Below are 12,433 nucleotides of genomic sequence, written 5' to 3'. Positions count from 1 at the left end.
GGGGGTTTCTACTGGTAAAGAAAGAAGCCGTATGCAGAAAGGGAAAGGAGAGCAAGGGAGCCTGGTTTGAGGAGAAAAGGGGGGCAGAGATAGGGGCGGATCCTCCCTGAGGTCTTCCGGGAATTGCGTTGGGCCCAAGAGCATCGTGGTCTGCCTAAATCAGCTCTCCATTCCCAAAGAAAAAGGACATTTCCATGACTAATTCCCCCCTAGGAGTGCCAAGCCTCAACGTACTCAGACAGACAGCCTGCTCTAGGGTTGCCAACCTCCAGGTGGGGCCTGGAGAGCCTCCAGAATTACCATTGATCTCCCAGCCAGAGAGGTCAGTTCACTGGAGAAAAGGGCTGCGTTGGAGGGTGGACTCTATGGCCCCTTCCCAGGGTCCACCCCCAACCCCCCGAATCTCTAATCCTGAATTGGCAACCCTAGTTCACTTGTTCGGTGATGGTGTGTTGGACGGAGGTTTTGGTGTGTGTGTGTGGTATTTCTTTCCCAAACACAAACGGCCTGGGTTACACAGACTAAAAAGAAGCCGGGTGGGGAGACACCACAGCAGACCTGGCTGGGGAGAACCCCGAGCCCCCCGCCCCCCACTCAGTTGACGCTGTCTTCGTCGCTGCCTTCTGCCCGGTCGTCTTTGGTCTCGGATAAGCTGCTCTCGTCGATGTTCTCGAGGGAGTCGGCGTGCTGGATGGACAGCTCCGCCAGCCCCACGGTGGGCAGGGTGCTCTGCTCCGGGTAGATCCACGGCTTGAAGTGGGGGTTGTGCTTCTGCTTCCAGTCCGGATACTTTAAGCAAGCCTTGTACATCTTCTTCATGGCCTGTGGGAGGGAGGGAGCGAAGGGAGAGGGGTCAGTCAGTCCCAGGCAAGGAACGGGGAAGGAAAGGCCCGGGCTGCGGGAGTGTGGTCAAGTCACAGCGCCTGCGAGCAGGAATTTGAACCTGGGTCCTTCAGGTTTGAGCTCAGAGGGTCTGAAGGACCAAAACCAGGCTGTCTTTCTCTGGCACCAAAACCAGGCTGTCTTTCTCTGGGTCCAGAGTGAGTCTGATACAAGCAGCCCTGCCCAACACACAAGAATCTCAGAGGTGCCCTGCTGGATCAGACCAGGGAGGGTCTTCATAGAATCCTAGAATCGGAAGGGGTCACCGGGGTCATCTAGTCCAACTCCCTGCACAACTAGTCCAACTCACAACTACCTCCCCCACACACACCCCAGTGACCCCTACTCCATGCCCAGAAGATGGCCAAGATGTCTTATCCAGTCCAGCATTCTGACTCAGGCAGAATGAGCTCCTCTGGAGATCCAACAGGGCCAGAAGAAGAACCTCAGAAGAGCCCTGCTGGATCAGACCAAGGAGGGTCCATCCAGTCCAGCATCCCGTCTCACACAGAGGCCAACCAGTTCCTCTGGAGGTCCAACAACAGGGCATATGGCCTGAGGCCTCCACTTGATGTTGCCGCCGGCCCCTGGGGTTCAGAGAATGACTGCCTCTGACCATGGAGGTTCCCTTTAGTCACCATGGCTAGCAGCCACTGATAGACCTCTCCTTCATGAATCTATACTAATCCCCTTTTAAAGCCATCTATGCCTGTGGCCATCACCACATATTCTGTCAGTGAATTCCACGTTTTAATCACTCACTGTGTAAAGAGGTAATTCACAGTGGGTAGCCGTGTTAGTCTGTCTGCAGTAGTAGAAAAGGGCAAGAGTCCAGTAGCACCTTCCTCAGATCTGAAGAAGTGAGCTGTGGCTCACGAAAGCTCATACCCTACCAGAAAATATTTTTGTTAGTCTTTAAGGTGCTACTGGACTCTTGCCCTTTTCTACTACTGTGTAAAGAGGTGTTTCCTTTTGTCCATCCTGAATCTACTGCCCATCAACAGCTTAGGGGTCAGCCCTTGATAGTTTTGGGGTCACCTCAGCATTCCACTTCCTCACCCCTCAGCTTTTTCTGAGCCAGAGTGGCGTAGTGGTTAAGAGCGGTGGTTTGGAGCGGTGGACTCTGATCTGGAGAAATGGGTTCGATTCCCCACTCCTCCACGTGAGCGGCGGAGGCTAATCTGGTGAAGTGGATTTGTTTCCCCACTCCTATATACGAAGCCAGCTGGGTGACCTTGGGCTAGTCACAGCTCTCTCAGCCCCACCTACCTCACAGGGTGTGTGTTGTGGGGAGGGGAAGGGGAGGTGATTGTAAGCCGGTTTGGTTCTCCCTTAAAGGGTAGAGAAAGTCGGCAGATAAAAACCAACTCTTCTTCTTCCTTCCTTCGCAAGCAAGTCTGGAGGCCTCAGCCCCCTGCTCCACTTCTCCTCCAAACCACTTGCACCTAGCAATTCAGTTGTTTACGTGCAATATTTTTAGGACGTGTGGCATCTATCATTACCCTCTAAACCCTTTCCAAAACAGGCTTGTTTTGTAAGAGAGCAAGCCCAGACGCCTCGGACAGCGATATGGTCATAAACAAGGAGAGACAGCCCGCTCACTCCGTCTGGCAGTTGTGGAGGTTTTAATTAAATGGAGGTATGATTACATTTGCTGACGTGGGTGACTCTCCGATGCTACCGTGGGCTTAACGTGATACCAGGGCTAATTAATCCAGCGATGGCTGGTGGAAATGGGAGGTTACCCGGCAACAGAACTGACCCAGGGAGGCCACATCAGGCAATCTCTACGGATGGTGACCTTGAAGGACTCCCCATGTTTCCATCTGCTGGGAAACCCAGGGAGGCACCCATCCCTCGTGGAGCAAGAGAGAATTGGCAGCTTCACATCTGGTTTATTTCCCACAAATTGCAAGGGAAGAAGAAAAAGAAGAGTTGGTTTTTATATGCCGACTTTCTCTACCCCTTAAGGAAGAATCAAACCAGCTTACAATCACCTTCTCTTCCCCACAAAAGACACCCTGTGAGGAAGGTGGGGCTGAGAGAGCTGTGACTGGCCCAAGGTCACCCAGCTGGCTTCATGTGGAGGAGTGGGGAATCGAACCCAGTTCTCCAGATCAGAGTCCACCGCTCCACACCACCACTCTTAACCACTACACCATGCTCCGACTCTACCATCTGCTTACCAACTCTGTGATTCTGATTCTAAGTTGGTGGGGCTTAAATTCAGGACAGAGAAAGATGGAGTACTTCTTCACATGACACCTGTGGAATTTCCTGTCACGGCACGTAGCAAAAGCCACACAAGTTTTAAACGGCTTTGAAAAAGGACTACACCAATTCATGGAGGAGACGTCTAGAAGATTACGAGCAATGGAACCTCCATGTTCACAGGCAATCTACCTCTGAATAGAATGATGGAGGGCAACAACCAGGGGACAAATTTGCCCCCTGAGCTCTGGATGGTCCCTGTGGATCCAGCAGGGCTCTCCTTCGGTTCCTAAGAGACTGTAAGAGGCTCCAGTCCAGCAACACCTTAAATATAATGAGTAATCTGGGCAGGCCTAGACCCGGCCACCCTACAGAAAAGACTGGGGAATCTTCACATTTTGGGGGCTCCCCAAGGATGCAGGAAAAAGATGATTTTGTAAAACCCCCCCCCCCAAATAGTCCAAGGAAGAGTGAGCATGTTCCAAGAGGAAGACAGTTGAGGGCAGCTTAGTCTGATGGTAGGGGGCAAACAGGATGACAGAGAAGCTTTTAGATTCCTTGTGGAAAGATTTGGGTGTGTGAAGCGGGGAGGGGGTGAGATTTCCAAATTGTTCCTTGCACCTGCAATTCTTTGCAGGCCCCCATGCACAAACTCCCATCTCACCACAAGGAGGCACATTCTGCAGAAACAGCTCCCCCCCCTGCAAAAACCACATTTCACAATGACATTGCAGAGACCTACATTGTGTTTGACAAGGAGACAAAAGAGCTCAGAGGGATATAATACCATCAAGTCCACCCTCCAAAGCATCTCCAGAGGAACTGATCTCTGTAGTCTGGAGATCAGTTGTAATTCCAGGAGATCCTAGGTTTGCCAACCTCCAAACGAATCAAAATAATCAATGCTGTATGAAAACTTACACCAAAATACACAGCATATTTGCCGTTGACTGACAAACCATCCAACTCCAACAGTTTCTTATTTATTCCAGCCAGCACATACAGTGTGTGAACTCCTCTGGGGACTGAAGAAGTGTTTATAATTTGAATGTTAAGCACAACGTATGAGTAGTGTATAGTATGGTTAAGGCTTAGAAGATAAGAGTGCTGGTTTTCATGTTTTGTATTAATTAGTATAATTAGAGTGATGTTTAATACTTGCTGATTGGAATAAATAAGAAACTGTTGGAGTTAGATGGTTTGTCAGTTAAAGGTGTTATAGCCAAATATGCTGCTTATTTTGGTGTAAACCTCCAGGTACTAGCTGGAGATCTCCCGCCATTACACATGATTTCCAGCCGACAGAGATCAGTTCCCCTGGAGAAAATGGCTGCTTTGGCAATGGGACTCTATGGCATTGAGGTCCCTCCCCTCCCCAAACCCCGCCCTCCTCGGGCTCCACCCCAAAAATCTCCAGGTATTTCCCAACCTGTAGCTGGCAACCCTAGGAGATCCCCCAGCCCCACCTGGAGTTTGGCAACCGTATCAACAAGCAGCTGACAGAGGGGAGAGAGAGAGAGAGAGGCATGACGTACCTTCGGAGCCAGGAACTGCGAGGATTTATTCACTACCCACTTCGGCAAAGAACCTGAGGGGTAGAAAGCATCGGAGAGGTGAGACAGGCTTTGCTGTGTCGAACACAACTCCCAAAATGAGGCACAAAAGAGACACTTGGCTCCGGAGGCTTTTGACTCCTTATTTATGAAGTCTGATCCTAGGTTTGTAACCCAGAACCCCGAAGGAAAGGGCCCCAAATCACAGAAGCGAAGGTAAATTATAATTATCAGATTTCACCACCACAACATCGCGTGGTGCTAGCGGCAGACAGATGGCTCCCACAGATGGTGACTAGACAACCACTGACTAATTTATTTTAGCGCTGCATTCTCTTTCCACACGCACATGCGTCTGTATCCTTGACAGCTTTGTTTTTGTGTTGGGTCGATTTTGCACCGGCTGAGTCAGCTGGAGTGGATGGGTTTGTTCGCACCCTTCTGAATGTCTGGAACAGACACCACGTTGTTTGCACCCTGCTGAATGGAGGGGATAAAACTAACTGGTGTGTCAGTATACTTCACTGTTCCACTTCAGACTTCAGAGGTCTCAACACACCTTTTCCAGCCTTTCCTCGTTGACCATGACGCTCTTGTTGATTTTTTAAAAAATGGAATATCAGCAGAATGCTGGATTTTGTGCTGGGTACAGCAATCCCAGCTGTGACATGGATGGCCCAGGCTAGCCCAATCTCGTCAGATCTCAGAATCTAATTAGGGTTGGCCCTGGTTCGTATTTGGACAGGAGACCACCAAGGAAGTCCAGGGTTGCTATGCAGAGGCAAACAATAGCAAACCATCTCTTGCTTTGACCTGGGGTGGCCCAGGCTGGCCTGATCTCGCCAGATCTTGAACACATGAACACATGAAGCTGCCTTATACTGAATCAGACCCTTGGTCCATCAAAGTCAGTACTGTCTACTCAGACCGACAGTGGCTCTCCAGGGTATCATACAGAGATCTTTCACATCACCTTCTTGCCTAGTCCCTTTAACTAGAGATGCCAGGGATTGAACCTGGGACCTTCTGAATGCCAAGCAGATGCTCTACCACTCAGCCACAGCCCCTCCCCTAGAAGAACACATGAAGCTGCCTTATACCGAATCAGACCCTTGGTCCATCAAAGTCAGTATTGTCTACTCAGACCGGCAACAGCTCTCCAGGGTCTCTTCACATTACCTACTTGCCTGGTCCTTTAACTGGAGATGCCCGGGATTGAACCTGGGACCTTCTGCATGCCAAACAGATGATCTACCACTGAGCCACAGCTCCTCCCTAAGCAGGATCACCCCTGGGTAGTATCTGAATGGGAAGACCACCAAGGAATGTCAGGGTTGTTGTGCAGAGGCAGGCAATAGCAAACCACCTCCGAATGTCTCTTGCTTTGAAAACCCCACGGGGTCGCCCTAAGAGTAAGTTGTAGATGCATCTGATGCAAACTCTTCACAAAACAGCTGCTGCTTCTATCGCCGGCAGAAATAAATTTTCCGCACAGCTGGGATTTGTGCTTTAAAAAGAAAAAAAAGGCCAACTCGCAAATCTGACCGGCTTTGCTGCCTGCCAGCTCCACCCCCACTCACCCCCCCGCCCTGGGTGGTCAGGGCTCGGATACACATGCAGTTAGCTCAACTGAGCTCCACAGTCCATTAAGAGGTCTAAGCCAGGAAGATGCCTCTTGAGGCCACAGAGAGCTGACGTCGAGAGGCAGAGAAAGGAATTTCTGGATGGCTGACGCTGCAGAAAGGAAAAGAGGGCACCCTGCAAGCCCTTCTTTGCTAAAAATAATCTGAATTCTGCAAATGCCAACCCTAAATTCTTCCTTTGGAATCAGCTGTGCAAAGAATCATTGGTAGTTTTTTTGCTTCATGTGTGTGTGCACACAGAATTTCATGTTTTTCTGTGAACATAATTTCCAGGGATCAAGAGAAAAGAGGTGCCGGGCGAACAATGTGTCAAAGCACTGGTTTCAATGTGTTTTTGTCTGCTTCTCAAAAGTATGCTGACGGTTTGGGGAAATTTTACCCAGTTCCAAACCACGCGGCTCTAGCCTCCGCTATATAGTGGTCAGCAACTCCCAGTCATATTGGTATGGTCAACGGTTTATTTAAGAGGCAGTTGGATGGCAGGAGATGATTAGAAACATAGAGTTGGAAGGGGTCCCAAGGGCCATCTAGTCCAACCCCCTGCAAAACGCAGGAAATTCACAACTACCTTCCCCCTCCCACACTCCCCCAGTGTCCCCTGCTCTATGCCCAGAGGAAGGCAAAAAACCTCCAGGATCCCTGGCCAATCTGGCCTGGAGGAAAATTCCTTCCTGACCCCAAAGTGGCGATCGGCATTACCCTGGACATGTAAGAAAGGGCCACGAGAGCCAAGCACTGACTCATCCCTTCCTGCCCTCCCTCTCACGATTGCAGAACAGTAACCTGGAAATTGCATAAAAGTATTGCAAGGAAATGATTTAACATTTCTGGCTGGTGTCTGTAGTTTGAGAAGTTATTGTGTGCAAGCGGGGGCATGTAAACAGGCAGAAGGAATGGGATGTTGGGTGGAGATATGAGGTCTAGGAGCTCTGCTGAGTGAAAAAGTCCAACCCCATAATCCCTCCGCAAAGGAAACCCCTCTAGAACCTCTCTGGCTTCTCAGCTTCTAAGTGACGCTATTTATTTATTTATTTATTTAAATCATTAGCTGCCTTTCTTCCTTACGAAGCTTCAAGGCAGCTTACATAGATAAAATAGCTAGAATTACGTGCATTGAAAACATAAAACCCAGATTTAAAATCACAACAGCTACTAAACTTAACCAAACACAGTCCTAAATAAAACCAGCTTCAACTGCCTCCTGAAGATTGAAAGTGAGGGGTGGGTGGGCACACCTCCCTGGGGAGGGTGTTCCATAATCGTGGGGATGCCACTGAAAAGGCCCTCTCTCGTGTGCCCACCAAACAACCCTCTTCATTTGGTGGGACAGTCAGGAGGGCCTCTCCCTTTGATTCTCATTTCCGGAAAGGAACATATGGGAGAAGACGGTCCTTCAGCTAGCCAATCACATTCAATGGTGTCAGCTAGGAATTACTCATTTGGTAGAAAACCTCCACTTATTAAATATTTATTAATTTATTAAACTATGTCTATCCTGCCTCTCCTCTTGGCTCAGTGCAGCCTATGTAAAGAGTGTGTGGAGACACTTGGATTCAGAGACCAGGTTCCGTACAAGAGAACTCACGCTCCAGGCATGTGGTTGTGGTATTAGGAAGGGGAAAACTGGAATTCTTGTACCCTGATCGGCTTCCTGGGGGTTCAAAGGGAAGCCTTTCTTCATGAACCGAGTAAGAATTATCTTTAGAAGAATCAAAGGAACAGGGCAAAGACTTGCCTTTGGGGTCTACCTGAGCCAGGTAGGTGATGCTGCAGTTGCTGGGTCCTTTCCCTTGGATTAGGTAGCCGGTCTGAATGGAGACGGCTCTCACCATATCTTTCCTGGGAGGGTATTTCTGAAAAGAGAGGAGGGGCACAGGAAGCCCGTCAGAAGCAAACCAGGTCCAGTTCATCCCTACCCTGGTTCATGGGCAGAAAAAGCCAACAGCCTTCCAAGTGGTAGGAGCCAAGATCAGACTCCACCCAGGGCATCAGAAGGCCTTCCTCCTACGCCAAGCGTTAATTTTTTAGGGAGGAGGGGGCCTTCTTTCAAAACTTCTTTCCCCTGCTGAGGTCCCTCCCCAAAACCCACCTGCTCTGGGCCCCACCCCCCAATCTCCAGGAATTTCCCAACCTGGCGTTGGCAACCCTAGTCTGAGTTAGGAAACACAGGTGTCTGTTTCAGGCAGATGTGAGTCCCAGAAGTCTGTCTGTCTGTCTGTCTGTCTGTCTCTCTCTCGTTTTATAAATTAAGAACCACTTGAAACCCAACCAAGACGAGCTCTATAACCCTGGTCTTTCTATTTTAAAAAACAAATCATGGCCACGGTTCAGAGACTCATTCATGCAGCTGCCTGTTTTTGCTGATACTTTTAAGTACCCACAACTGAACTGCAAATCACATTTTAAACATCTCTGGCCTGGAGATTGGGGGCATAAAGTGAAGCAGGGAAGGAACCGGCCTGCTGACTGCCCAGAACTGAGGTGCATGAAGGCCCACCCTTGAACCAAGTGACCCGGGATCTTTTTTTACTTGGCCATTTATGCACGGCTGCTTCCTTGCCTTGCAGGGAGAGTCACCCTGCCGACTACTTCAGGGCTTTGCTTTGACTATGCATGCATTTTTTGACTGTCAGAGATCATCTAGCTCTCCCCGCGCGTTTCCCCACGTTTTGCCCAGATTTTCTGGATTTGTGTTTAGCCAGTATCCAGAAAACATGGGGGAAATTGCTCGAATTAAGGCAAAAATTGCCCTCAATAAACGGCATTAAATCCACTGGGAAAGCAGTCCCACCTGCCCACTTGTTCCTAGCTGCTCTGGGCATGGCTTTTGGATTCTCCTGGCCCATGTGCACCGAGGGCCTGCCCCTCCCCTCTCCTCCCCCTCCCTGCCCAGAAACAAAAGGGGGCTTACGGGGTGCTTGACGGAGTAGTTCATGATGATATAGTCGCTGCCCATGGGCAGCCAGGAGCGCAGCGTGATCACGTCCCGGTTCTTCAAGGGCTTCGGACACTTCCCTGCCAGGGGACGAAAGATGACTCAAGAGCCGGGAAGGGAAGACTTCCAGAACACAGCTAACCACAACAACCCCACACACACCAACCATTCCTCAGTTTAATGTGGGGCTGCCTGCTTATCCCGCCACCTCTGGAAAAATGACCAAGTGGGAATTTTAGGGCCCCAGAAATACAGAAACACAGAAACACAGGCACAGATGGCTTTAAAATGGGATTAGACAGAGTCATGGAGAAGAGATCTATTAGTGGATACTAGCTAAAAGGACTGAAGGAAACCTCCATGCTCAGAAGCAGTCAACCTCTGAATCCCTGTGCTAGGAGGCAACATCTGGGGTAGGCCTTGGGGTTCTTGGACCTCCTGGGGAACTGGTTGGCCTCTGTGTGAGACAGGATGCTGGACTGGATGGACCACTGGTCCGATCCAGCAGGGCTTTTCTGATGTTCTTCTCAAGGAAAGGCCTCGGCCTCAATGCCCAGTTGCTGGACCTTCAGAGGAACTGGCTGGCCTCTGTGTGGGACGGGATGCTGGACTAGCTGGACCCTCTCTGGTCCGATCCAGCAGGGCTCTTCTAAGGTTCTTATTGGACAATGCCTAGGCCTCTATGCCCTGATGTTGGACTGCCAGAGGAACTGGTTGGCCACTGTGTAGGACAGGATGCTGGACTAGATAGACCCTCATTGGTCTGATGCAGCAGGGCTCTTCTGAGGTTCTTCTCAGGGGAAGGCCTCGGCCTCTAAGCCCTGTTATTGGACCTCCAAAGGAACTGGTTGGCCGCTGTGTGGGATGGGATGCTGGACTAGATGGACCCTCGTAAAGGGCCGTGAAGAGCTGCCCAACCATGTGAACGCTACACATGAGCTCAGCCAGTTTCCAGGGCGTGTAATGAAAACACAGCCCACCACCCGCCCACACCCCCTCTCACAGGAGTAGTATCCCACGTCTGCGTTGACCGTCAGCTTGCCAATGTCAAAGGTCTCGATGACGTTGGTGTCCCACTTTTTCCTGTACTCGATGTCATGCAGCACATCGTAGAGGGTCTCTGCCGCCACGTCCTTGCAGTCCATCCTGCACTGGAGAGACAAAGTGAGTCAGAAACCCCTCAAAGTAGCCCCTCAGTTGGACAGAAGGTTGCCAGCCTCCAGGTGGGGGCTGGAGATCTCCAGTTCCCCTGGAGAAAGTGGCTGCTTTGGAGGGTGGATCATATAGACTCTATGGCATTATATTATATTATATGGAAAGGGTAATGCTGCTCACCACTTTGGGGTCAGGAAGCAATTTTTCCCCAGGCCAGATTAGCCAGGGATCCTGGAGGGGGTTTTGGCCATCTTCTGGGCACCGAGTAGGGGTCAGTGGGGTGGGGGTGGGGGAGGTAGTTGTGAATTTCCTGCATTGGGTAGGGGGTTGGACTAAATAACACATAGTTAAATTGTGGGACCCCCTGCCCCAGGATGTGGTGATGGCTGCCAACTTGGAAGGCTTTAAGAGGGGAGAGGACATGTTCATGGAGGAGAGGGGTATCCATGGCTACTAGCCAAAATGGACACTAGTCATGATGCATGCTTGTTCTCTCCAGGATCAGATGAGCATGCTGAATATATTGGGTGCTGTGCAACACTGTCAGGATAATGCTGCTGCAGTCGTCTTGCTTGGGGGCTTCCTGGAGGCACCTGGTTGGCCACGGTATGAACAGACTGCTGGACCTGATGGACCTTGGTCTGATCCAGAATGGCTTTTCTTATGTTCTTATGACCCTGGTGGTCCCTTTCAACTCTATGATTCTATATCCTGCTGGAGTCCTTCCCCCCCCCCCACCAAAGCCTGCCCCCCAGGCTCCACCCATAAATCTCCACGAATTTCCCAGGCCAGAGAAGGCAACTAGTTTGCCAAAAATATATTTTTAATCCCAGTAATTTTTCCAAAAGTGCCCTCAAATATTCTGTAAACCAACTGGGGTGGGACTTGGGAGGCAAAAAAAAAAAAAAGACCCCCCCCAATTACAGCCAGTGTATTTCCACCACACACAGACACACACACACACACACACACACACACACGGAATCTCGTTAAGCAATTAGCCGGCTGCCTGTCATCTGCCCGGCCTGACTCCGCTGCAAAATGGGTCTGCAGATTCATTTCCAAGCTCGCTCATTATTAATCAGGGCTATCGCTTATGTCTGCTTACAAGCCGGAACTCTAAATATTTCATCAGCCCCGCAGGACGGGCTTCTCGCCGCCGGCCCCTCGGCCCACAACCTGCCCAACAAAGGAGGAAACCGTGAAGCCCAATCAGCGGCCCGATGGAAAGGTCAGGGCCCGGGAACCTGATGCGCGCACCGATACCCACAGCGACCGTGCACATCATGTGCTGAGCATGAGGCAGCCTGCAACGCACGACCTTGGCCTTCATAGAAGCTGCCGGCCTTTTGTTCGAGCCGCTGTCTGGCCCGCTCTGCAATTACACCCTTTCCAAAGGGCTCTTTTTTTTCCATTCGCCGCACACCTCCTTACCGAGGCAAACGGAAACTGGATTCTCCCTCTTTTACATTAGCAAGAGAGCAGCAACCGATAGGAAAGAGTTTCGGGTGGGGGGTGCTTAATGAAGCTCAGGCTTCATGAGAAACGCGCGCCAGAACTGGTTCATGCAGTGGGGCGGGGAGAGGGGGCGCGATCGGCCACCAGACCCTAAGGGCCTGCCAGGCAGCTGCGTTCTCCCTTTAGTTTCTTGCACTGACTTTCTGCCTCCCCTCCGCCACACCTCTCTGTACATTAGATCACCCCAGGACTCAGGGGTGCAGGCTGTGGTTCGCATAGCAGGGCACACCAGACAGGGACATTTCTTGTGCTTTGGATCAGACTTACCACAATGAGGGGGGAGAGGAGGAGGAGGAGAAGAGGAGGAAGAAGAAGGAGAAGAAGAAGAAGAAGAAGAAGAAGAAAAAGAGGAGGAGGAAGAGGAGGAGGAGGAAGAAGAAGAAGAGGAGGAGGAGGTAAAAGAAGAGGAGGAAGAGGAGGAGGAGGAAGAAGAAGAAGAAGTAGAAGAGGTAAAAGAAGAAGAGGAGGAAGAGGAGGAGGAGGAGGAGGAGGAGGAAGAGGAAGAAGAAGGAGGAGGAGGTGGTAGAGGTAGAGGT

The 12,433-nt window shown here is 50.7% G+C and overlaps 1 protein-coding gene across 1 annotated transcript in view; it reads right to left on the bottom strand.

Moving 5' to 3' along the window:
• Positions 1 to 588: 588 nt before the first annotated feature.
• STARD10 (StAR related lipid transfer domain containing 10) overlaps positions 589 to 12,433 on the bottom strand; it is a 44,859-nt gene continuing 33,014 nt past the window's right edge. Inside the window, exons 2-6 of the mRNA XM_056858524.1 lie at positions 10,228 to 10,375; positions 9,201 to 9,304; positions 8,025 to 8,142; positions 4,629 to 4,681; positions 589 to 822 (exon numbers count right to left, since the gene is read on the bottom strand). Coding sequence (XP_056714502.1) covers positions 595 to 822; positions 4,629 to 4,681; positions 8,025 to 8,142; positions 9,201 to 9,304; positions 10,228 to 10,375 — 651 coding nt within the window. The 3' untranslated portion in view covers positions 589 to 594. The remainder of the gene's footprint in view (positions 823 to 4,628; positions 4,682 to 8,024; positions 8,143 to 9,200; positions 9,305 to 10,227; positions 10,376 to 12,433) is intronic.

Source organism: Euleptes europaea, chromosome 12, assembly GCF_029931775.1.
Source record: "Euleptes europaea isolate rEulEur1 chromosome 12, rEulEur1.hap1, whole genome shotgun sequence".
Taxonomy (NCBI): Eukaryota; Metazoa; Chordata; class Lepidosauria; order Squamata; family Sphaerodactylidae; genus Euleptes; species Euleptes europaea.
Note: the sequence above shows the minus strand (reverse complement) of the source record. Positions and strands in the feature narration are given on the sequence as shown.